The 27,158-nt window shown below is 44.5% G+C and overlaps 1 protein-coding gene across 1 annotated transcript in view; it reads left to right on the forward strand.

Moving 5' to 3' along the window:
- Positions 1–27,158, forward strand: part of LOC146796614 (interleukin-9 receptor-like) — a 113,300-nt gene that overhangs the window by 23,708 nt on the left and 62,434 nt on the right. Inside the window, exon 2 of the mRNA XM_085630219.1 lies at positions 26,408–26,498. Coding sequence (XP_085486345.1) covers positions 26,408–26,498 — 91 coding nt within the window. The remainder of the gene's footprint in view (positions 1–26,407; positions 26,499–27,158) is intronic.

The raw sequence follows: 27,158 nt of genomic DNA on the forward strand, positions 1-27,158 counted from the left end.
GGCCAATACCCATGCCCTCAAGGCTTTCTGAAGCTCCTATCTCTTGGCGCCTCGCCTGACGGACACCCCCATCCCCTGACAGAACTCCTTCAGCTGCGCCACCGTATACATTTCTAATCTGGCCAGCTCGAACTCCATCCTGACAGGTGGGGCCCCAGACAATTCAAGGGAAGAAAACACTAGGACGTAGGCAACAGGTCAAAACAGGAGCCTATACACTCAAGCAGACAGTGAAGGGCAATCGATAGGCTTGCGTTCAAATAGGTGTCCAATTGCTGCGCCCACTGACTCCCTGTAGGGTGCTGCACAAGCGCAAGTCCCAATCCCACCGCTGAACACCAATGTTAGAACTAGGGTCACCGATTCCGACACGGTAGCTTGGCGCGAGGTAGGAAGGCACCCGAAGGCAATGTGTAAAGCACTAGTGCATCACTCACCTACGCGGATCCAGCCATGCGCACACAATGAAGGACACCACATAGGTAGTTTGGTAAAAACAAGTTTCTTTATCTAAGATAAGACATAGTGCATAAATTCATTTCAGGATAAACGAAGGCAATTTTAGGATACCCATCAATTCATTCAAGTAATTTCATCTAGTCCAGACCGTTACATACAGCAGTGCCTTGGGGGCGACAATTAATTCACTCCCGTAAATGGGTCATTGAAACGCAGGGCAACATTAAATTCATTCCGGCAAAACAGTTGTAAATGCAGATAAGAGCATTAAGACACGAATAACACATCAAAACATTCCCTTGGCAGGAGCTAATCAAGGCATTAGACATTACAGGACATCCATACAGGTGATAACATGGCTGAGCCCCTTCAGCAAGGGTGACGCTTTGGGCGGAGGGGCTCAACTCCTGCGGCAGTCCCTGTGCAGTGGGGCAGACTCTGGGCAGCTGTGAAGCACCCTGATCCCCCCTCAATTTGTAGGCAGTGCAGGCAGAGTCTTAGGCAGGTTGGGCAGCCCCCTCCCTCGAAAATGGTCGCTTCTGGCAGGGGTAACGGGGCGTGGACCCAGCCCCAGCTTCTTCCACACTCACCAGTCAATCCGGTAGGCCGGTGGGGCAGTTCCAGAGCACACCGGTGCTAGCGAGCGCCTCACGCCCCTAACCCCGGACGGCCTGCTCCTCTCCTCATTCGGGCCTCGCATGGGGGGGGCAGAGCACTCTCCGGCCGGCGGAGACCTCCTCGAGGCTCCGGCCCCACTGCGCCGGTTCTCGGAGGGTTCTGGGCTCCCGGGAGCCAATCAGGTTACCGCTGAGTGGGGGCACGGCCGATGACGCCGCAGGCGCTCTGGTTGCCGGGCAACGCGCGCCCGCGTGGCCCGGGCCTAGTGCGGCCTTCTGCAGTACCGCGGCGGCCCTCCCCATGCTACAGGGGCCGCAGCGGTGATGGGTGAGCTCGTCCTCGCTCTTAGGGGTGCCGGGTGACGTCGGATTGGGGATTTCCCTCCTTAAGCGGCGCTAGGGCCGCGGAGGTGATCGCGCAGCCCCACAGTGAGTGTTTGCAGGCGCCCGGTGCAGCGGCGGTGATCGTGGCAGTCCGCGCTCGATTCCTCGGCACCGAGGGCACGCGCGCTAGCTCAGCGCTCTCCAGGGGCCTGACACTGGATCACAGGTACCTGGGGCAGCGGCGGTGCCTTGAGGGCTCACAGCACCTAGCAGACTCAGCGCCCAGTGCACAGTGTTTGCAGGGGCGTAGCGTCTGGAGGGTATAGCACTCACACAGCACAGCGCTCAACAGGCACCACAGTCACCAGGCGCCAAGTGCAGGCAGGGGGGCACAATTCCAGCAGTATAGCGCTAGGCAGGCACAGCGCTGGATCACGGTCAGCTTCTTCTTCAGGGGCCCAGGTCTGGGAGCACAGCGCTTAGGGGTCACAGCGCTTGGGGGTCACAGCGCTTTACTTGCAGATTGTAGAGGGCCCACAGCGGCAGTCCAGGTCAGCGCTTGTCTGAAGGGGAAAGGTAGATGGTAGGCTCCCCTGGCAGGCTTATTGGGGGGAGAAGGGGTGTTGAGTTGGCAGGTATCAGAGGCAGGGTGGGTCCATGCAGCACACTGGAGATGGTCCCCTTGGTTGCCCCCTCACCAGGCAAGATCAGCAGGCAGGCAGAGTCCCTCATCTAACTTGGGTACAGCAGGGCCTAGACTCAGTCAGTCCCAGTAGTGTAGGTTTCTCCCCTAGGCCCAACCGCCTACGCTCCAGCAGAGGTTCCCCCAGGTCCAGTGGTGCCCCAACTGACTAGTCAGGTTTCCCTCCGTTCCTCTTATACCCCCAGGTCAGGTGACCCTCCTGCAAAGGCGGCAAAGCATGATCCCTCCAAGGGCTGGAAGGTTCAAGGAGCTTCCACATAATAGTCTATGGGACAAAAAGGCGGGATGGAAAAAGATACTGTATCAGACTGTCCCAGATTGCTCTTAACCACTAGTGTGTATATGCAATGGCCACTCCGCAGTAGCAGGGGCCTGTGGCAGCCATGTTGTTAGGAGAGAGCACCTGCACCTCAGCACTGTTTAGCAGTGGTAAGGCACCCAGAGACCTAGGGCCAACAAAAAGATGGCGGAAAAAAAGGAGGCAACAAGGGCAAAAAAACGGGTAGACCACCCTAGGGCTGACAGGTCTAACAACCACAGTGAAACATTTTGAAAACTTTGAGGGCTACAATCCATAGACTTTGTCTCTAATAGAAGGCCAGTCCACAAGATATATTATCTTTATTGGTTTTACCTCAATCTGCGAGAACTCTTACTCCAGGAATCTCTGTATTATTTAGAAGGTCCCCTTATATTATTTCAAGGACTATTAACAAAACCAGATGGGTTAGCCCGGAAGGTGTAGGATATTGGTTGCCTTTACATATACATAATGAGAGTCAATATTACGGTCTTGATAAAGATGTTTTAAACCAGGACGATACCATCGAAACGCGTCAACGTTTTTGGCTCCTAATCTGTGACATTGGTTGGCACAACAGATGAAATACCCATAATTTATTGAGTTCCAGCCTAAACTCAATCTCTTCACGGATAGGTTTTATTGATGACAAAGTGTACTGTCTTGTTGATACTCTATTTCTTTTACTTTTCCTATCCTTTTTTCTAAATATGTTTTGTGTCTTGTATATGCAGCACCTGTAGGGTACCTCCTGTACCTATATGTAACATATGGGATTTGTTTATCTCTGACATTGGTTTTTAATGTAATGAATTGATTATTCTTTTTACATGTTTTAAAATAAATCTGGTTGTATAACTACATATGTGCATCTGCATAGTGGCACACTATATTCAAAAAGAGTATCCCCCACCTTGTGCTTTTTTGTATGAAGTGATGTGTGTATGACTGGTGTCCATGAAGGGTAACAATAGCTAGTGATAAATGGTCTACCACAAAAAAAAATACGTTTTTTGAGTCCCACCTACCAACAGTAGCATAACCCTGCTAGTTCATGGAAGACAGATCTATTCCCATGATAAAGGGATAAGATACTTCCCCAGAGTTATGGAAATTGCGACACTATGTACTCCTTCACATTTGGCGACAGAATGGAAGCCCCATGACTTAGGCAGCCTGAATTGAGAACAATGCCATGAGTGTTATACTTTCTCAACGCTCACAATCGTTTACTACACCATAATAAAGGGATGAGCTACTTCCCCAGAATTAGGGAAATGGCAACACTTTATGTCCCTTCACATTTAGCAATAGAATAGAAGCCCTTTGACTTAGGCAGCCTGAATTTAGAAAAATGACACAAGCGCCGTATTCCCTGTCCGCTCAAAATCACAATATATCATAGTCTTAAGGATCACTTGAATATATTTATTTTTCAGTAATACCCATTCTTCCTTTTTTGTGCCTGTAATTTTTTTTTTTAAAACAGCATATTAGCGCAATACACATACATTTTTTTAACAAATCTATACACATTGGGGTATATTCACAAGAACGTGTGATAACTTCCGCAAGAGTAGCTTAACGCAACTCTCAACATTGCAGCTCATCGCGGGAAAATAACCCTGTGTCAACGTGGAATTCACAACACGGCGGTAGCATGAGATAGTCACCAGATAATGCGTCAAATGGCCGCGCAAAAATCAACACCACGCCACAAAAATACGAAACGCGAATGCAAAAAATCATTCGATGAGGCCAACCGTGGTACAAAAAGTAGCGAAAAACAGCCACAGGTTTGCAAATCCCACGCGTCTGGACGGAAAATGCACCATAACAACCACAGAAACAAGCCAAAGCACGTAGCAACATGGATGCACCCTGACCCATCGCAGAGGCCAACGCGAACCCCACAACCCCCACAGATCACCAGCAAGGAACAACGGGGACGGCCGAGAAGAAGAGGGAGAGGAAGACGGGGTGCAGTCCGCAGCAAAACCAGATCAGCGTCACAGAGGTGACAGAACACTACCAGCAACTGACCAACAAGTAGACCACCTGGAATGCAGTCAGAGTGCCGAGGAAGCCAATCGAGGAGGCCAAGAGGAGCTGGCATGATGTGACAACCTAAACCAGGCACAAACCCGCTGCCAACAGGAAGGCTGCAACGGTGACAGTAGGTGGCAGTCCTGCACTACAGGAGGAGCTGGAGGAAACCGAGGCCACAATCATCAGTGTAGAGACGGTGCAAGGAGTATGAAGTACGGACACAGCTCGAGAGGACCTGACACAACATCAACAGGGCGAGTAAAGACCAGGGACTGGGGGCACGGGGGAGATGGACACAATGGCACACATGCACAATCAAGTATAGCACACTGCACACTCACAATTACCCTGGATCATTCTCCTTGGCACACTGCAGCACACACACATAACAAGAACAGCACACCCACATTGACGACAATTTGCTACAATGCGCAAAGCCGACACTGCAGAACAGAGGAAACAACTGGCTCCGCACATGCACAGAAACATGCCTACTACATCTGACAGAGCAGGAAACCGTGAAATGGAAATGTACGCGTACGACCTCACATCCGTCATGTAGTCCAAATGTACACTGTCCTGTAGCAGTAGTCAGCACCTCCCAAACAGTCACAATGTACTTTGTCATACAGTCTGCATGTAACCCAGAACAATGTGCCAACATACATGTGAACACAATGTCAACATGCATCTCCCCTTCACATTGCAGAGGGGCACACAACACCTCAAGCAGAGCACAGAAGACAACACATCTGTGATGCCAGAGAGGACCACCACACCTTCGACACCAACGCCCTACCACAGCCCATGGACATCCCATGCAACCCACCACCAGGACCCAGGCAGCCAAGCTACTTAGAGGAGAACAAAGAGCCTGCAACAGACCACACAGCAGGAAGCACCCGCAAGCACAGCTGGCTCACAACACTTCACCCAACCACACTTGGCACCCCAATGCCATGTGTAAGCACGCCAAAAGGAGGTGGCCCAACAGGTGTGGGTGGGGTCCCAACCCAGGGAAGGCGAACTAGATCACATACTCTGGTGTTTATTACCCTTCAGAGACCACCTACACCCCACAAAGGAGAACCACACTGCTATAGGGACACATGCGGATGCACATTCACAGTACACAACCACGCCCAGGGGCACGCACATATCAGTCACACACCAACGTTGGCCCTGCGTACGACGGCCCAGGCCACTCCCCTTACGAATTGAGTGGGTGACGACAAAGCTACATGTCCAAGCTCAAACCCGATGCCTGCGGTGACATGCCTGCATGCGCTGTACACAGCACAAGGTAATGTCGTAGGGCCCTGGGCCCCCATGCATACCACAAGACTAAAGGGACACATACAGTAATGATATTAAACTGGCTACGGGCACGTGCGCCCGGCCCCTTTATTGGCAGGGCCACATGTACTGTGATGCCTGTGCTGGGTGTGTGTGGGGTGGGTGCAAGCCAGTCCTCAGGGAGTTGTTGGTGCTGGCAACATATACAACAGTTAACACAATGAATACGGAAACAGACAACACCAGCATCACAGGGACAACTGCAGAGCATCATGGAGGTAGCCTGAGCAAGTCCAGAGGGCACACAATGAGCAAACAGAAGTGTCCGTGAGTTGCAGCGCACTGAAGTCTGGGCACTACAGCTGCGCGCGCACATGTGAAGAAAAAGTCTCGGATTGTGTCCCTTCAAGATATTCCTGATGCAGATGCAGTGGGGTGTGTTACACCTGCATCATCTTCCTCATCAATGTCCCAGGTCTCCCACACTGCTTGAGGGGACATCGCTGCGCAACCTCTCCACAGCACAAAACTCAATCAGTAACGGACGATCGCTTGTGGTGTAGTTAGACAGTGGCACCTGGAGTGCCGATCAGGGTATCAGTCTGATGATGGCATCCACGACAGGTGTGAGCAACTCCGTAAGTCTGTCAGGACCACTGTTTCAACTCTGGCAGTTGGCGGTTGGAGGGGGTCCTGGCAGTGGTGGCGTGTGCCTCATGCGGTGATGTGATGTCCAGGCCGGTCAGGACTCGATTTGGTGTGTGAGCCCTGGTGGACCACAGTTGAGCCCGGAGGCAGCGGACAGCGCAGGGCCACAGACACATGGCGTTGATGACCCTAAGGCCATCGCCTCAGAGGCCATCCAATATCTCAGAAGAAGGGGTCCCGGACCTGACCAGCAGAGAGTTAGTGGCCCCGGATGCACAGCGGCCGGCACAAGCACCCTGCCACGGGACGGTGACTTCCGGTGCACTGAGGTAGGTCCACACACAATGGGCGGGTCCTCATTGATGTCGAAGGTGAATGTGGCGGAGGCTTGCGGGGGACAGAGGAAGGTGTCCTCCAGGGCATGATGCGGAAGGTCTGATGTTATCCGGAAGCAGCAAATGGTGGAGTGGAAAGGAACAGCCTCGTTTTGACCACCAATTCGGTATCAGCTACATGAGGATGAAAACTAGCCCCCAGTCCATAGACTCAGACGCCACAAATGTACGACCAGAGAGTGTCCATGAATGTCGGTGAACAGACTTAGTGGCACCGGGGCTGAGAAGGGATACAGTCTGCAATAATGCCGGTACACTGACATGAACTCCACCATCGCTAAATCAAGACTCTGTGACCTACTGGACCGCAGTGTAGGCCGGAGAATGATTAGGTAGTAACTCTCACAGTTCACTCTGAAGTCTTTCTCCAGTATCCACCCTAACTGACGCATTTGCTAGTTACGATTAACGCCTGATGAGCATTTTCCTCCGATTTCGGAGGATAAAAAGAGATATGGCTCTCCCCCTCACAAACATTCAGGAGGGAGGGACCAAACGCACACAGAGAACAAGAGCTGAAAGTAAGACTTGTCTTGCAAATCATTTTCGTATCTAAATGCACTGTGCGTTTCCGTCATATGCGGTTGCACAAGTGTTTTCGCTCGTAATTCCCCATCTTGTTCACAAAATTCCTTGGGGCTTATTTACATGCCCATTGCACCGCCGATTCGTCACTTTTTGTGACACACCGGCGGCGCATTTTCCTGCCCCATATTTACAAGGACACGAAAAGCCACCCTGCATGGCTTTTCCTGTCCTTGTATATATGGACCCATTTACACGCAGCATTTTGCACCCATGGAACCTGACACATTTTCAGATGTACAAGAAATGGTAAACTTGGAAATGCGTCTCAATGCTATGTCTCCCCAGGGGAGCCGTAGGGATGCGCAACGAGGAAAAATGTATTCATTTTGCCTGTTTTTTTTCCTCTTATTATGCGTGCTGACTTCTGCAGCACACATAGAATGAGGAAATCACCTTTTATGATTGTTTATGTGCAGGAAGGTGTCCCTTCCTACACATAAACAATCATTTAAAAAAATGACGTTTTGCAAATTCTATGTGTGCTAATGCAGCACACATAGGAGTTGAAAAATGTCTTTTCAGATTGTTTATGTGCAGCAAAGGAACCTTTCTTGCACATAAACAATCATCCCAGTGACTCAGGCATCCTTGCACCATGACCTGACAAGAATCATAGTGGCAAGCTCAAATCCAATACACAACTTAGTAAGACAAGCATTGGCATAGCCAATAGGTCTCGCCTTTGGGACCTTATAAGTGTTTAACTATGCAACAGTTAATGTTGTTGTACCGAGGATATTATGCTGCATAACTAAATACTTATAAGGTCCCAAAAGCAAGACCTATTGGCTATGCCAATGCTTGTTTACTATGCGAAGAAACAGCACATAGATCAGTTAGTTGTCAGGTCAAGGTACTGGACAATGACTTTGAGATACAAATATCTCTGATTTAGGCAAAGATAATTTTCCTTCTTCTTAAACTACCCTTTTATTGTCTTTGCACTTTTCACCCATATTCCTTTGTTAATAATGGATTTACATACTCTGGGAACTACAGTATATTTTTGTTTACTGCTACTTTGAATTTTAGTCATGAAAAAGCATTCACCAATTACCGACTTTTGACATATGATAGGCTAAAAAGTACATTCACTACATTAGCTTAAACTGAGGATAACACTGACATCCACCACTCTTTGCTGGATCTGCTGATCCACAAACACACAATCTATTTCACAATCAAGTCAGTGTACTTGACAGAAGTAAAAAAAAAGTTAAGTAACTTATTTTACGAATAAAGAGAACTCAAAAAAGAAGCACCAATAGTAAATTAAGCATTTTATGCAAATGGATGAAAAGGAAGATAATCAGAATTTTCAGAAAATGCCTATAAAATCAACTATGCCAAGAGCAGGGTGCGATGGAAACCACTCAAGTGATTGATACAATCTGCTGTCTACAGCTAGACTAAAGAGTTTTTTTCAGTGAGCAGTGAGTCTGATTTTGGATAAGGCCTCTAGGCAGGAGCTAGTGCGGACTCTGAAGGTTTGTTATTTGGTAACTTTACAGTCTGTGTATTAGAGGAACCACTGCACTAAACCAAGTTCTAATAGACATAGAGATGTATGGCAAAAAGATGAGCAGGTCCTGCGCCAGCTGCCACAACAAATGCCAGTTGCACTATCTGGCTGATAAATTAAGACAATAGTAACAATATTTGTTGGGCGCATAGATAATCCAAAGTATATCAGTATGGTTCATTCCTTTCATTTGAAATATAGAACTCTTGTATAAACTATATATTCCTCTCATTAAATTATACATTCATTCTGGTCTTAAAACAAATAGCAAACATCCATGGTTACAAAATAAAGATAACTTAGTATCACTATTGTGTTGAGCCAATCTGACAACTTCCAGCCAACCCATGTTTCACGGCAGACTACACCGCTACTTCAGGGCTGAAAAGAAATAAACTTATTTTCATTTTGGAATTGAATTCTTTTGATTTAAACGCAACAGTTGACAAAATTATAACTGCACATCATTTATTCATGTTAATGGTGAAAAACATGTCTTGAAGGAAATAAAATTACAAATACCTTGCCAAAACACTATTCAGACAAAATACAAATACAAATTATCTTTGCCCTTTCTTCAGATGTATTAAAGTGCCAATAAAAATTAACATAGGAATGCTGAAACGCAATAGAGACAACTCGGTCATAGAAATCACTGCATATAATCTATTGGTGGTTTCACTCACCTAGTTACATATGTCTGTAGAGTATCTTACGAAAAGGTTTCCCAATAAACTTTAATAGGATGTGCGTAAATAAGTTGACTGTATGTAGAGTTAAAAGTGGTCTCATGGGTGCTATGCATCAATAAAACACAAAAGTTATATTTAAATACTCGACTTGATATATATTGTAAAGAATTCCCGCAAGAATGATATAATTTATAGAGATTAACTCAATCTAGATAAGAAGAGGGGAGCATGGATCAAGAGTGATTCTTAGTTCTAATCAGGATAGTGGCGGAAGCTTCAATAGGAATCATCCTTGCGGCTCAAAGTGAAATGGAAAAATGTACGAACAATCCAAAATAAAATAAAATAGAACAGTGAGCCAATGAACGCACTAGGTGCTGAAGCGTATATCTTCACAAATAAGACAATAATATATTTTTTTAAGTTTGGAAGTGAAATCTTTTCGACAGGTAGATAGCAGGATCGAACCGGCAGTCCTTGTCTTGCTAATGTGTTCCCCGTATACAGCGAGCTTATGGCCTTTCCTGCTCGTGTGATAATATCTGGGTTGAATTACATTATGCAACAAGTTTTCAAGTAGACCTTGCCAAGTTATTCACACAAAAGGTTGGTTTGATTGATTCATGACTGGAAAGGGATCCGCTCTCTACATCTTATAGGTTTTTGACCTGATATATTGGTTAAGTATATCTACCTGCTCACTCTGAAATAACTCTAGAATAGGCTAATGTTTGGGATACAACCACCTATACTAAAGAGCTGTAAGAATCCGATCTGTGACAATGTTGCATGCTATCAAGCCTGGACAAGCAAACTGGGGGATGTCACAAGAGGAAATTGCAATAGTTGACCTCATGTTATCCACCATTATTGAGTCATACTGAACACTTACTGTTCCTTCAAGAAAGGGAACCAGAATGCTTGTTTCTAACCCAATACATTTTACGGACTGATAACTATATGGATATTGCAAAGCAGAAAGCACTTGCTTAAGAAGACAAACAAATATAGTAAAAGATGCAAATATATAGTTTAGAAAACCTCAAAAAAGCAAAAATGAAAATGCAGCATACTGATTAAAATGAGTTGCTTTGAAGACCAGCTTCAACTCATAACAGTTCTTTTTAAAACTGCTGTCTATGTGTCAAATAGCTAATGTCACAAGCGGAGGAGAAACACTTCAAGAAAAATATCTGAAATAAGCAATAATCTTTCTTAGTGATAGTTGAATGGTGATTGGTGGTCATAAATGCTCATCAAGCAGAGACAACTATGTTTGGCACTCTACATTACAGTGCAATATTAAAAAGAAACTAGAACGGCGATAATCTAAATTCTTTAAGAGATGAAAAAAGGTTTCACTTATTTCTCTCAAGAACCGACAAAAAATGTTAATTATTTAGAAGCAGAGGCAATCGTCCTTCTCGACATGAAGGCAAACTTTCAGCATATGAAATACATTTCGACTACTCTTTCTCAAAAGAGCCACTGCTCTTCATTTAAAAAGCACAGTCACTGGGCCACATGCTTGATAAACTTGCTAGCAAACGCTACTTTTAACATTGCAAATAATGCCACTGACAGCGGAAATCACCTAAAGGTACTGCAATAAACTACTTGAGTGATTGAAAGTTTGTCATCGTGTTTTATACTGTACCACTAGGGTTATCTTGTTGGGCTTCAGGAACATAAAAAGCGAAGTGAGATAACAATGGTAGCGGAGATATTAAGAGTGAGAAAGAAACAAGCGGCCGTGCGACCGTGAAAGTGATCACAATCGCAATCAAACATCAAAGCGGCCTCACGGCCGCGAAAGTGAAAGTAATCTCGGAAAAGTGCAGCGCGCGCCCGCGCACATGCACTGTAGCTCTAGCTGGCCTGGTAGCACTTTTTGGAGCCCTCTCAAAAAGTCTCGCCAGACCAGCGCATACGCTGGGTCTGGCGAGACCTAAAACAAGCATTGGCATAGCCAATAGGTCTCGCCTTATAAGTGTTTAAGTGTTTAGCCATGCAACAGTTGCATAACTAAATACTTATAAGGTCACAAAAGCGAGACCTATTGGCTATGCCAAGCGGCCGGGCGGCCGCTAAAGTGATCGCGATCAAACATCAAAGCGGCGGCCCCGAAAGTGAAAGTAATCTCGGTCAAGCGCGGCGCGCGCGCCCGCGCACATGCACTGTAGCTCTAGGCTGGCCTGGTAGCACTTTTTGGAGCCCTCTCAATAAGTCTCGCCAGACCAGCGCATGCGCTGGGTCAGGCGAGACCTAAAAAGGAGGTGGGAACTCACTTGACCTCCAGTGACGGCATCTCAAGTGCTGCACAATGAGGCCCCAGGTGCACCAGACAGTACATGCGGGGCATGACTGCACCTAGCCCTGTGAGCTTGGGTGTGAGGGGATATACACATCCACAATAGGAGCCCTTAGAAGCATAAAATGGCACACTGGGATCCTAAGCCTAGCAAGGAAGCAGGGAGTGACATGTCAAACACTGGAACCAGAAACACATAGCCACACACAAATAAAGCATGCAAGCATGGGTGCCTGTATTGGTAGCAGAACCCAACCTACAAGCCCAGCAGTGGTCCAGGAAGTCAGGAAAGGAAGAATACATTCGCTACAGAACCAAAGGAGAAAAAGTAACAAAAAATGCCCACAAGTTAATCAGCAACTCCTATCCAGAGACAGGAAGTACATGGCAACTGCATCCAATGGAGGTAGACCAAGTAGGATCGATATAGCTGTTTGTAGACACACCTGGAAAGGGAGGAATTTAATTTTTTGTTTTGTGTTAGGTAAGCAGTGGGCTGCCAGTCTACAGGATGTGCACCCAACTCATAACATAAGGACTGGGGAGTGGGAGTGACGAGGAGTTAATGTTACCTAACTGTCTCCAGAGCAGGCAATGTGGGCTAGATGTATAAAGGTTAGGAATATCGATTTCCTAATTGTGTTTTTTTTGCGAATCATAGGTAGGAAATCGCTATTCCTAATGTATGAAACTCATTGAATTTCATTTAGCGATTCATAGTCTGTTGCAAATAGACTACCTCATGAATATTAATGATGTACTACTACGATTCTCTGCCATCACAGGAATAGTGGCCTGCTGGGGACAGCACCACCAAAAAAGAAAACGTTTGAGTTTCATTTTTCAAGAGCAGGCACTGGTCCCTAGAACCACTAACTTCTCTTAAAAACATGTTTTTCACCTCTTGGTGACCCCTTCCCATGTGCGAATCTGTTACCACCAATTTTGTGTTGGGAGTATGGTGCAAATGTTTTTGAGACATCATTTCATTTGCAAAACATTTGTACATACCAATGAGAATCAGTATTTGGAAGGGATGCCCTAAACACGCCTCTTCCACATACCAATTTGCGAACCCAAATTGTAATTTGGTAACAGGTTACCGAATTCCAATTCGGTCTTTGCACATTTGGAAATGCCTTTTTGCATTCTTGTTTGCGACCTCAAAAAGACTTGGTACATATAGCCCTATTTGCTTTGTTATGCAAACTATTGTAAAGTGCCCTGGGTGCTTCCTGGCTGTGCTACTGGCTCTAATTTCCTGGTTGAGGCCTAAATAGCAATGATGTGCTTTGTTGTCGGGAATAGCCTCAGCAGGGTTTCTGCCACCAAATCCGTGGGCAGTAACGCTTCAGAGAGTATAATCAGTCGTTTGGTGATGGGTCTTACCAGCTTGTCGAGGGACTCATCAGCTTCTGTGTGTCCCATTCCTTGACAGCGGTGCCATCCATTTCTAGCACTTTGGGGCTTATTTATGAGCCCTTGCGTCACTTTTTGTGACGCACCAGCAGGGTAAAAAATGCACAATGTTGCATCATATTTACAAAGTGATGCATCTAGGTAGATGCGTCACTTTGTTAACACCTGCGCCACATTATACCTGCACCCGTTATAATGTATGCAGGGTGGGCGTTTTGACGCAAGTAAGCCTCGTAGAAGTGACGCAGTGAAATCCATGAGATTTCACTGCGTCACTTCTATGACGCAAATGCGTCAAAATCTTACGCCTGCCTCACAGCAGGCGTAAGACTGACACAGGCACATTGAAATGGGACTTGCCTATGTTAAATTATCCATTGCTGAAGTTGCGTCACCTTTGCGACACACTCCAGCAATGCGTCATTTTTGCGCCCACAGATATGTCAGAAATACTGACATATCTGTAACTCCTTGCGACATGATGCGTCATATTGTAAATATGACGCATCCAGCATGTCGCAAGGAGTGCGCATTGAAAAGTGACGCATCGCTGCTTTCACGCAGCGATGCGTCACTTTTCATAATTGAGGCCCTTTGTTTTTACCCCTCCATTAAAACTAGGATTTCTTCCCTATGACATTCAGATCAATTATTTCTTTCAGCATTCTCCACTTGCCATCATCTTTGCTCTGCCTCCCTTGCTATAAAGGGGTTCCACAAAAGACCCCTATTGGTTGCTACTCTGGCACTCCCTCAACTCTAACTCCACACTTCTACTTCAGGGAACATTTGCGGTGTTTCACTCAAAAAAAAATCTTCCCCTCCTCAATTTTACTCACAGCCTGAGGTACATGTCTGTGTGGCACTGGTACACAGAACAATAAATAGGTCGGATTATTAAAACGGTTGGAAATCTGCACCCTCATGTTGTAACCGCCCATCGGTGAATATTCACAACCAATTGGAATTCACTAAAATTGTCCAGGTTTTTTTAAGGAAGCCTGACCTAGAAGCAGCTTTCCAGGGGTAGTCCTGAAAAGTCTTTGTGAATAATTTTTCACCAGCAAAAATATAAAAATGTACATTTTTGTAAGTGAAAAAAACAAAGTGCAAATTCACTTGCTAACTTTTTTTCCTCTTCCCACAATTTGTTTTTCTCCACGGAGCAACCCATCCCCCAACACCCAGACCAATGTTGTGGATGCTTCCTTTCACACTGGAAAGGAATTTTACTCATGCCCTTGACAGACGTAAATTTCCAACCAAAACTATTTTCAGGGTATAATGAACTGATGCCCCCCTGCAGTCGGCCGAAAGGTTTTTGGGGTTTGTTTGCACAATATCAAGCAACGCAACGTGATAGTAATGTAAATCAAGAGTAACAGCGGACTGTTTGGGACAGAGATGGGTAGACCAGGATGAGGGATGCACAGATGGACCTCATGTGTGTACTACCTATTTCGCTGATAACGACTATGATGTCACAGCACTGTGAAATGATGTTATGACTCCCAGTCTGTGAAGCCTGGCCTCGTGGTCATGCATGTCCAACGCTGCCTCGTATGCGGATTTATTGTAGCAGGCCAGCCCAATCCTCGTTGGACTGCGCATTTCCGCCCTCCTATGTAAGCAAACACATGTGATATCTGAAAATGTGATCTGTTTTTTTTTCTTTTTATGTATGTGCTTATTCTTTTAAAACTCAATAAAAAACCTTTAAAAGAAAAAAACAATTTCCAGAGTAGGAAGGGTATGAAAAATCATTTACATATTTAAAGGGCATTCCCTTCCTGGAACTCTCACTCCTCATAGACTGATTTTCTCACATGGAATCATTTATGTGACTAACTCTGTTTACCAGTGCGAAACTGGCCTCTGTGAATTACAAGTTGTTTATTAGTGTAAAAAAAGGTATTTGCATGCGTAAGTGAAATTACCACACGCAATAGCTTTGTGAATGAGGCCTTAATTGTCTAAAACAGAGGTCTTTAAACTGAGGGGTGGGCCCCCCTGAGGTGGCATGGATGGGTTACCGGGGGGGGGGGGGTGGGGGGGGGGGCGCAAATGCCTCTGCAAATACATGTCAATGAAGATGGCCTGGAGTGAGACCATGGTTATTTGCCACATTTCCAGCTGCCTTCATTTACTCAGAGCCCTTGACGTGAGAACTGTGATCGGAGTGCCATTGGGGCGCGGGTTAGTGAGTGTGCTGGGAGGGTCAAAGAGGTTGCTTAAAATAGTCATTCAGTGTTTTGTGTTTTCACAGTCATGTAAGTGCGTATAAAATAATGCACTAACAGTTTAATTGAAAAATAAATGCAAGTCAAACTAACCGGTGATAAATGTGCTCTTTTAGGTTATGAAACCTCAGTTAGTAACTACCATCACCGCAGACGTCTGTGTGTGTTAATACTCAGTGACAAATAATTGAATCTTGGCATTTATAGTCAGGGCCACTGGAATTATGCAATTGTGTGGTTGCAGCGTTTTCCCGCATCCATCATCTGCTGCATAATTTACAGATTTTAACACAAAATATTCTAGCTCAAACTGTTCAAAAGTTACAAAACATGCAGCAACAGGTGTTTCCCCACAGTGGAAGGCCCTTTGTAAAGTTTGACTGGCCACCCTTCTGTTGCTTATTGCTAAATGTGGGTACTAAACTGGTACTTATGAGGGGCAATATATGCCAGGATAGTGCTAACAAGTGTAACAATTACAAAACAATGCAGTAATGCAATCACAAAATGTGCGGCATTATGCAGCATAATTCACCTTAGCTAGCTGCAAAATTTAGTCAACCCTGCTGCATAATTTGGCCTTCTCCTGCCACTTAATTCCAGTGGCCCTGTTTGTAGTGCTATGAGGTCTCAGTCTGTGGCATAAAGCACTGTGAATATGTAAGTTATTATTTTAAAATAGTATTTCACGTAGTCTAAGCTAGGCTAATTCAAAATGATGCAGTGTTTGAAATAAAACAAGTTCTTACAATATGTAGTTTTTAGTAATAAGTAAACAGACTGTATCTATGTGTCTCCATTATTTCAGAACTCAGCTGATAACACCCCTACATTACATCTCAAACAGAATAAGGCTTTGCCACCATGAAGCTAGAAGCAGAGCCACTGGAATTATTCAGGAGGAGAGGACCACATTATGCGGCAGGGTTGACAATACAACGAAGCAAGAAAAGACTAATTATGCTGCACATTTTGTGGCCAGCATTACTTCATTATTTTTACATTTTAACTCATGGTAATGCTGTCAGGGGAAATATTTCACCCCATTAGTACCAGTTTAACACCCAAATACAGCAATAAGATGCTACAAGATTACCAGTCAATCTTTGCAAAGGGCCTTCCACTGCTCTGGAACAATTTGCCACGTTTTAAGGACCTTTTGTTACATTTGAGCTAGAATTTTAAAAAAATGTTAAAATCTGCAGATTATGTGGCAGAAGAGGGATTATGTAGCAAATGCGGTAAACTCATAATAATGTGGAAACACTGCTGCTGCGGAAACTCACAATTCAGGTGACCCTGGCTTTAAGTGACTCAATCAATTAAGGCTGGTAAGATGTCTGGTTTCTTCTTTAATTTTCTACGCTATCTCCACGCCATTTGCTTTCAGGCAGAGGTACCTCAAAGTCAGCATTAACCGTTCAGCAGCAGTTCTTTTTCCGATAGCTGAGTCCATTGGATGGCAAGTAGAAGGCCAGCATGGTTGCATTCAGATGCAGAGCCCTAATCCTCTTCACCCCTGGGGCCTCACAGTAATGGTCCAGCGGAAAGAGGAAAGGAGCGAGATTCATGCATATTGTCAAAGAGATGGCACAGAATGGAGATCACGGTATGGGGACTCAATTTTATGTTTACAAATGGCCAGAGACAGCTTCTTCAGAGAATAAACCCCAAAGAAGGGGACAATATAAGTGGCCTTTTATTTTTTTAAAGGGACATTCATCAGTGCAGCAGGTACTGCTGCCGGGTGTGTAAGTGGCTTTTGCTGGTTATCATTAATGAAGCAGATGTAGCAGGAATGGGGCCCAGGGGTCTGAGGGTCCCACTGCATCACAAGTATGATGGTCTATCCTTAAAAACGGGGCATAGGAGCTTATTTTCCTCTCTAGCTTGACGACCGACGGCACTCTTGCAGAAAAAATGGAAACAACATGTGGGTGCTCTCCGTTTTTTCTGAACGGGACAGAGAGCCAGTTTCAAGATTGGAGTGATGGTCAGGCATGGTGGGGAAGAGGTGAAAGATGCAGAGGTGATGGCCTGCCACTCAGGACTGCAGTTATCATTAGTACAGCAGGTGTAGTTGCATTGGGGTCCAAGAGTGTGGGGGGCTCACAACACCCCAATTATGGGGAGCAGTATTTTTGGGACAATACATGTTTTTGCTTGACGAATTTGTTGTTTTATAATATCTCATATTTAGTGTGGTTTATGAGCTATAGAAAAAGTACTCCTGAAATCATCTCATAAGCCCCGCCCCCTGCACGCGGCCCTGCCCCTCCCGCTCTCCCAAGCCTTCCCATTAACCTTTGGAGGGGGTCCCGACCAAAAGACATTTTGCTTTGTTCATGGCAAAAAGGTTTGAAGACCTCTGGTCTAAAACAGAGGTTGTTGGAAAGATCTGCTGAAGTCTATTTACTTTAGTATATCAGCTCAGACCACACTTCCCCCTCTCATGCACAATCAAGTCTATCTGTGCTGGGATTAGCTGTGGTTTTGTTTTCTCTACAGTTGCCTTCCAGGAAGCTTTATCAGTCTGAATAGGGCTCCGCATCTTATCAAAATGAGGTCTGCATCTTCTTTTACTGTGGCCTTTTATGTGCATCCGGTGAAGTGCTGCACCACCTACTCCAAGAGCACCCAACCGAAGAATGTGGAGGCCATCGATAAACACGATTTCACCCGGAGTTTGTAGTTGATTGTGCATTGTGATGACCTGAGCTGTAATCCCGGCTCCCGCACGCCAGTACAAATCGTGTGATTTTGGGCTTATTACTGAATTTGCCTGTTTCTAATATAAAAAAGAGTAAATATGTGAAAAAGAATACAGGTATATATATGTCACATGTGATTCAAAATGTGTACACCCTCGCTTGATGTATTGTGGACGAAATAGGGTCGCCTCCCTGCTTTCCCCATTGATATACTGTCCCCCCTCCAGCTCTCCCCGCAAGGCTACCTCAGTGTAAATCCCAACTCACGCCAAACATTCCCATGGGCCTCAGTGTCACTGCCCTTTCCAGCCACTGCAAAGCTGGGGACTTTTCAACATAAACACAAACCATTCTTTCACCAGCATGAAAATAAAACTGCACACATTTCATCTCACAGCAGAACATAGATAGACCTGTGGGATAAAACCCGGAGCGAGATAATTTCAGGCCTCAGTTTTTACTGATCTCGGATAACACACAAATTCCATCAAAGAATACAATAAAGTAAATAGAATGTATTAACATCAAACTCTCAGCCTTTTTCCTCCATCCATTTCTGGCTCGAGCATGGCTGCTCGAGCCAAGCCACGAGATTTATACTGATTTCAATCCATAAATGATTTAATTAGCTTTACACCTCAACATTTTTCCATACTTGCGACTATAACATACAATATCAGAAAACAGGGAGAGGATGTGGCGTAACGTCCAGAGCTGCTAAATTTGGAGCTGGGGAACCGGGTTTCGAGTCTCGGCGTCGGCTCAGCTTCCTGTGATTCTGGGCAAGTAACTTAATCTCCCCGTGCCTACCTAAAAAGACAAAAACAAATTAATGTGCTCTTGAATAATGTAACTACTGCTCATTTAAAGCGCCCAATACGGTCGAGTTCGCCCTATAATAAAACTGTAAAAAATAAAAAAATAAGCAGGAAGTGTGTTTTATCCTCAGCATGTCTATGGGAGCAGGGCAGCGGGGAGGTATCGCCCACTACCCAGCTGGCTGGGATGAAGTACCAGTTCCATAATAAATATAGAGAGGCCCCTTAAATCTGAGTCTCCCTGTTCCTGGAAGTGTTTCTATCAAAGCTTACCTGCCCAATGAGGTGCTGATGATGCGGTTCAAGGTATCACATCCACTTTACTCTCAATAACGCTTTTCAATTCAATGTAATGTTCACATAGAAATACAAAGAAGAAGGATGTTCTTGGCTGAAGCACAACACAGCCACACCTGACTCTGAGTAGCAGGAAGGACGACTGAAGGTCACCTAGCAAAGCACTTATTATCACAAGGGCGGCCCCACAAACAAAAGCCCCAGGCCAGAGCTGAAAAACAAAATGGTAAAATAAAGTTTATTTACTATCATTTTATTTTTCAGCAACCGACCCGCAGCCGCGGTCGGTAGTAGGAGTACCTGCAGGGCGGCGATGTGGGGAGGGGGAGGGGCAGGGTGGGTGGTAGTCATCTATGGATTACAGAGGTTTACAGGTAAGTAAACATATAAATTAATAAAACGAATTTCGTTGCATGCACTGCATCCCCAAATGCGATGCAGTGCATGCAACGAAATTCGTTTTATTAATGTATATGTTAATTTACCTGTAAACCTCCGTAATCCATAGTTTACTACCCCTCACCCTCCCCCTCCCCACGTCACCGCCCAGCAGCTACTCCTACTACCGACCGCGGCTGCCGACCCGTTCCGAACTGAGCGTCAGTACGGGGCAGGGCCATTGCTGCTGAGTGGCAGCAGGAAGCTTTGTGCTCTCCGGTATAAAAAATGCATGTTTCTTTAGCCGGCCTTCATGAACGGCAGCCAGGCACGAGCATTTCAACCCTCTCTAACCCAGCTGTCCTGGCTTAGAGAAAGCAAAGGCCTCCAGTCCTCTTGTGAGCACTGATAGAGGCCACTCCCACCAATCCTAGCTCTGCTCTCATGCTGCATGCGTTACATGGCTTTTGCTGTGGGTGTTCCCATGCAACATCCATGGAACTTGACACATTCCCAGATTTAGAACATTTTGTAAACCTCGGAATGCATCAGAATCTTATGCCTCCCCAGGGGGAGGCGTAAGTAGGCGCAACAAGGAGAAATACTTTTATTTCTCCTTGTTTTTTTCCTCTTTCTATGCATCCTGCATTCTGCAGCACACATAGAAAGAGCAAAATGCCTTTAAGGATTGTTTTTGTGCTGCACAAAAAAAAGCATCCATTCAGCGTAAGCACCCTTGCAAAATGACACAAAGGTGTCTGCGCAAGCGCATGGCTGCTGTTTGTGCGCCAGCGCAGGGGAGAAGGACAGGAATGTGCCGTGACTTGTAGATACTAGTCATAAACAACAGGGCTATACCCAAATCACCCTATGATACCTGGGTATAAGGGACAATATATATATCAAGGAGAACAAAGGTATCAAGGAAATAATACATCAATCATTCGTGAAGAGAGCACATTTAATTACCCCTTCAAGAGTATCAAATATTCATTTTGAGTACATCTGACATCATTTTCAAAATATCACAACAACAGGCGCTTATTCAAAGAAAGACACAATGACATATATCACACAACATCAATTCTATACATAACACACAAAATCTACTACACATAACAATTAACCTAAATACAGATTATTAACATCAGTGTCCCCTTCTGAATTGCAGGCGGACCACTGGGAGGTAGTCGAACACAGGGGAAAGGGGGCAAAAAATGGCCCGAAATTTTACAGGTGTCCCAACAACAGTCAGTGAGTCACTAAGGCTCTGGTGACTCCTCCATCCAATGTCTGTCGACGTGACCACGTTTCAGCCAGAATTAGCTTATGGCCTCTTCAGGACAGGGGTTGAACAATAACTAAAACAATAAAAGGAAGCAACATTACTCTCATCCAGGACATGACTAGAGCACGGAGTGGTGACCAAGCAGTGCATACAAAGCCAAGATCCCACAAAGGACTCCTCCACGGTGAACCAAATCAACCTTACATCCCATCAACCACAAAGTGACTCATAGAAAGAAAGAACTAGCAAGAGGGGAACAAGAGCAAAATGATATAAGTACATAGCCCTCAACCAGGCCTACCATCACCAATGTGCACATCCTACCAATTAACTCGATGGTGGTGATAACATACCAAATTAATTATCAAAGAACCACCATCTGCATAAACCCCAATTATTTCCAAAATATAACATGGCCAAAACTAAAAGCATTACACCCCTTCAGCAGAATCTTATCCTAATCCACTTACATGTATCTTCCTTATTTCTATCTTGCGTGACTGCTCAAACGATACACAACAAAGTTCTGCCAACCAGGGGGAGGAACAATATAGCAAAGTATCACATTTGTGCGATCGATATATAATATACATATGCAGGAAAATCATTCTCGCTGAATATAACCTCCAGCAACGTCCAGGAAACGCTCTTACCTTAGAACCGCTGTGCGCGCTTGTAAACAGATACTATCCAAGAGATCCGACCACCGGTTCTCCACTACGTTTCTAAAAACACAATCAGGATATACTATCTTTAGAGCCCATAGATAACCTCTATATCCGTCTTAAGCAGCGTCACCAAGACTAATGGTCCACTTACTAGATCGAAGTCGAGTCAGTCTCCGCACGCAATCCTCGCTACAATGCCACTCCACACACGCTCAATGAGGTGTAACGACCGGGCGTTACGCGTCCTAACCGGAAATAAAACTCCCGCTCTGCACAAATCCCAATTCCTACCAGCAGTAACATAGAAAGAGGACTTGAAAGTGGCCGATACGCTCTTCGTTCTGCCTCAGTATTTTAATCGTATACAATCCACAAATGACTCAATATATAAAATACAAACAAACAAAGGTGTCCTGCTCCCAATAAAAGTAAATCCATCAGCGATACCACACCGCACTCGGAAAACATATCTACATTAGTAAATACCCCCTTAAAAGAATGGAAAAAAGGGGAAGAGGCAAAGCACCGCATGCACAGCAAGGCCACCACACCGGAGGGAAAGCGGAGAGCACAGCTCCCATCTACACACACAATTTTTTACATTATATACATATATACACCTATACAATTATACAATACACTTATTATGAACATAACCATAACTGCGATGGAGAACCCTACGGTTGAACCACCGGGGGTTTACATTGTATGCATTATATAATCTACATGTACACAGAAAAAGTGTGAGCATCAAAAATCAAACACACTCATAGTCTAGCGCACCCTTAGATTAACGCGCCCTTCCTGGAATCACTTGAGAATGACTCAGCCTAGAATAGCCAGGCGGGTCAATTCCCAATCAAAGACCAGACCTCATCACGGTCATTTAGGCCCCTACTGGAGGTCTGATATCTTTCTATTAGACGAGCTTCTAAGTTATTTAATTTTTTCTGTAAAGCTGTTTTAGTGGGTGCCTTCACTACTCCCAGAATAGTCCACTCCAGATCATTTTCTCCATGTCCATTTTCCATAAAATGTTGGACCATGGGAGCCCCCATGGTCTTGCAACGAATGCGGGATTTATGCTGAATAATCCGCATTTTGACAGCTTGTGTGGTTTGCCCAATGTAGGAACTTCCACACGGGCATGTCACACAATACACAACATTTTTCGTGTTACAATTTGAAAAGCATAACTGTTTGTGTATTTTTTCATGAATAGTCACTACTTTAGAGTCTCTGGTATGGACACACACCACACAATTATTGCACTTAAAGTGCCCTATAACTCTTGGTAACCCCAAAAGGCCTCTTGTGTCTGTGGGCATGGGCGACTGACGAATAGCTTTTACCAAATGGTTTCTCAAGTTCCTGCCTCGTCTAAAAGCAAACAGAGGCTTAGGAATGTTAAGATGGTCCAATAACCTCAAGTTCCTTAGAATAATCTGTTTAACCTTATTTGCTTTGGGGCTAAAAGTCAGTACACAGACGAGTTGCTCAGATTCTTGTTTGTTTTTGGGTGTAAGTAGGTTTTCCCGGGGTGTGTACCACGCTCGTTTGAGTGCTCCTTTAACTAATCGTTTGGGATAACCTCTTTTCACCAATTTCTCTTGTAAGTTCTTGGCGTTCTTAAAATAATCGTTCTTATCAGTACAATTACGTCGTACCCTCAGGAACTGCCCATAGGGCAGGTTGTCCCTGAGGTTACGAGGGTGCCCTGACGAGTACTCCAGTAAAGTGTTTCTGTCGGTGGGTTTGGTGAACAAGTCCACCTCCAACCTGCCATTTTTGGCAATGATCCATACGTCCAAAAATTAATGCGTATGTTACTAACACTTTTGGTAAATTTGAGGTCAGTTGTACGAGTATTCAGCCATATATGGAATTGCTCAAGCTCTTCTTGTGTGCCTTTCCATACCATGAAGACATCATCAATGAAGCGAATCCACTCAAGAATGTGACCTCTGAATGGGGTCCCCTCATCGAAGATATACCTTTTTTCAAAAAAATCCATCACTAGATTAGCAATCTCAGGGGCAAAACAACATCCCATCCCTACACCTTTGACTTGCAAAAACAAATCAGATTTAAACGCAAAAAAATTATTTTTCAAGCAAATCGTTGCCAGTTCAAGCAAAAATTCAGAGGGAACCATGTGTGGTCTTGGTCTTGTGTCCAGTACCTGTCTCATAACCATCAGTGCCTCATCCTGTGGTATATTAGTATATAAACTCTCGATGTCGAAGGAGACCAACAGCTGTTGGTCCCCATCGAACAACGAGAGTTCAACTTTGGAGATGAGATCCATCGTATCTCTCACATACGCTTTGGTTTGTGCTACAAATGGCTTGAGAAATACATCAATATACTTCGCTAGTGGCTCCAGAATTGAGCCACAAGAGGCAATAATTGGTCTTCCGGGTGGTTGGGATACATCTTTATGTATTTTGGGCAATACATATATATTTGGTATTTTCTGTTCAGTGACATTTAAAAACTCGTATTCTTTTTTACACAAGTACCCTGCTTCCATGGCATCAGTGGTAAGGTGTAATATTTTGGCTTTCAGGCTAGCTGTGGGGTTATCAATTAGAGGACGATAGTGCTCCCTGTTACTTAATTGCCTTATGATTTCGTCATCGTATTTTTTGGTGTCCCATAGTACTATTCCCCCACCCTTATCGGCTGGTTTAATAACCGTAAGGGGGTTATTAGCTAGTTCTTGTACCGCCAGTTGTTCTTGTTTAGACAAATTCGATCTGAACGATATTTGTTTGGAATTTAACAGATCTATTTCACGCAAAATTTGGTCTTCAAAAACCAGAACTTCCTTGGGCATCGCCAAACGTTGTGGGCAAAAGGAGGACTTCTTTTTAAGGCCACTGAAATTTCTTTCGTTGCTTTCATTGTAATCAGAAAAAAAGATCTTCAATCGAATTTTCCTGAGAAACTGCAACACTTCAGTTTTAGTATCTACAGGGTCTTGCATTACCGTAGGTACAAAAGACAACCCCTTTCGGAGAACTGTAATTTCTACATCAGACAAGGGGTGGTTAGACAAATTGTATACAGGCATCAACTCCAGGCCAGTGTAACTATGACTCTCATTGTGGTTTAACGTCTGTATACTCTGTTGCGTGTCCTGAAGAATCCCTGTTCCTGATTCTGCGGCATGGGTGTACGCCATCCTCTTCGGAACCCGCGACCCCTGTTCCCACCTCTGTCTAAAAAAGGGGGTGGAGGCGGGTAAGCCCTAGGATATTGGTAATAGGGCTGATATGTGGGGTAAGGTTGAAAAGAGGTCCTTTCTCCTGACTCAGAGTCAGACGAGGAATTCGAGAAGGTAACAAATTTGGTCCGTGATCTCCCTCTGTATTGCAGATTAAGATTACTTGGATTATTATTTTTGAAAAAATCCTCTTTTAAATAAGGATATACCCACTCTAATTTGTAGTTCTTGATGTCTTTCACTACTTTGGACGTCTTTAAATTTACTGTATGGGTTTTAAAATCAGTTAATGTTTTCTCAATAGATTCTAACAGTGATTTCGCATCTGTTATGGTGGTATCTTCTCCAATTTCTTCTTCTAATCTCTTGATTTCCTTGAGTTCCTCTTCACTTACCCTTAAGGCAGTTTGGATAGATAACACAATCCAATCCCGGGAACACTTTGTCCCAACCCCACTGAAATCAACCAAGTATGTCTTATCATTTATAAATATCACAGGAATATTTTTAACTTGCAAGCCTGCAGGTATAGTGTTGGATTTTAAGTATTCCAGCAGTACTTGGGCATGTAATTGAGTCCTAGTGTTCTTTTTCCTAAGTTGTATCAACCGTTCACCCTTGTCTGAACTAAGATTCCTCACTCCAGAAGTGTCTACACCCAAAAGAGAAGGGATCTGCTTCAATTTATTAATATCTTCCTCTGAATAACTCACCATATAGGGCTCGGACATCCTCAACAATTCACGAATGATTGATGTATTATTTCCTTGATACCTTTGTTCTCCTTGATATATGTAACTTGTAGATACGGCGCATTCCTGCCCTCTTTTTGGACGCACAGCAGTGCAGCAGGAAGGCTTGTTGTGCTGCCGTGCATCAAAATATTGTAAATAAGCCCCTTAGTCTCTGCCCCCAACATACTCCCTGAGAAACATTTGACTGTTCGCCCTTGTGACCCCGAAAGTCAAGTGCGAAAAGATTATACTTGGCCCTGTTTGAAGAGTCACAGTAGGACAGACACCAGAGGCAAATAACCCCAACTGCCCCGTGTGTGGCCCAGTAGGACCCCCAAACCCTCCAAATGGAGTCTAACATGAATAATATGGCCTTAAATGTTTTCAGAATACACTTGGAGAAGCAACCCACTGAATAAGCGCTCAGAACACATAATCACTGAATGCTGTTCTGGATATAGACCGAAGCTGGGATATGTTATATTTCTAGCTACTCTCTTGCTGATCAGAACATCCATTACTGTATTGCTGTATGATTTATTTTTTATCTCGCTATAGCATTTGATCCCTCGTAAGATTGCCTTACGTCTTCACACTGGACCCCCAACCATGGAGACTGCACATTCTCCCAGTTGGAAGAGCATACAAGCTACTGATGATAATCTACCATGGTGAAAAAAAAATGTTAACATCTAGTCTCATAATGTTCTATGTTTTCAGATGGAAAGAATAATGATTGCACGCACAAAGACAAGGCACTTCCAGATCTTTGCTTATGTGACGTTAATTTCTGCGGTGCTCAGTGAAACAAGTAAGTAACTTGAAGTCCTTTCATGTATTCTCCAGACTTACAAAATGCTTTGAGCCAAAGACTTTGTGGTATTTCACTTTTCCTATTAATTGTCCTATAACATAATGGTATCTTTTACACTTGGTATTAAGAAACTCATTCCCCTGAATAGTCTTTTACTCACTGTTGCTTATATGTGTATCGCAAAATGTTAAATACATTTCTATTTTGTCTTTGCAAGATAACAAAATCACCATGCACATAACAAAGTGATCTTTTTCCATGTTGTACCCCAAAATAAACTGTCATATGATTAGATTATTATTGCAAGTAAGTGGCTGTGAAATGTAGATACAAAGGGACCGCTTCACAAACTCTATGTTATAGAACCTTAAGTAGCATTAGAGGAATAATACTTACTGCAAAATGCAATTCACAAACCAAGGAGTGAAAATCACCACCTCCACTTTTCCAATCTTTTCTATGAGGAGATCTCCACACATCTAGGTTTATTACTTAGGGGCCGATTCCGATTTCGTCCGGAAGGGCTCTGAACGATGGTCGGAGCCCTTCCGACCGAATCGGAACATGTCGGCTGGATTTCCGGATGGCTGACGACAGGCTCGGAGAGCCCATCCGGAAATCCCTCAGTACTCCCACGGCCTCCTTTTTACAACCGAG

The sequence above is a fragment of the Triturus cristatus genome, chromosome 10 (assembly GCF_964204655.1).
Source record: "Triturus cristatus chromosome 10, aTriCri1.1, whole genome shotgun sequence".
Classification (NCBI taxonomy): Eukaryota; Metazoa; Chordata; class Amphibia; order Caudata; family Salamandridae; genus Triturus; species Triturus cristatus.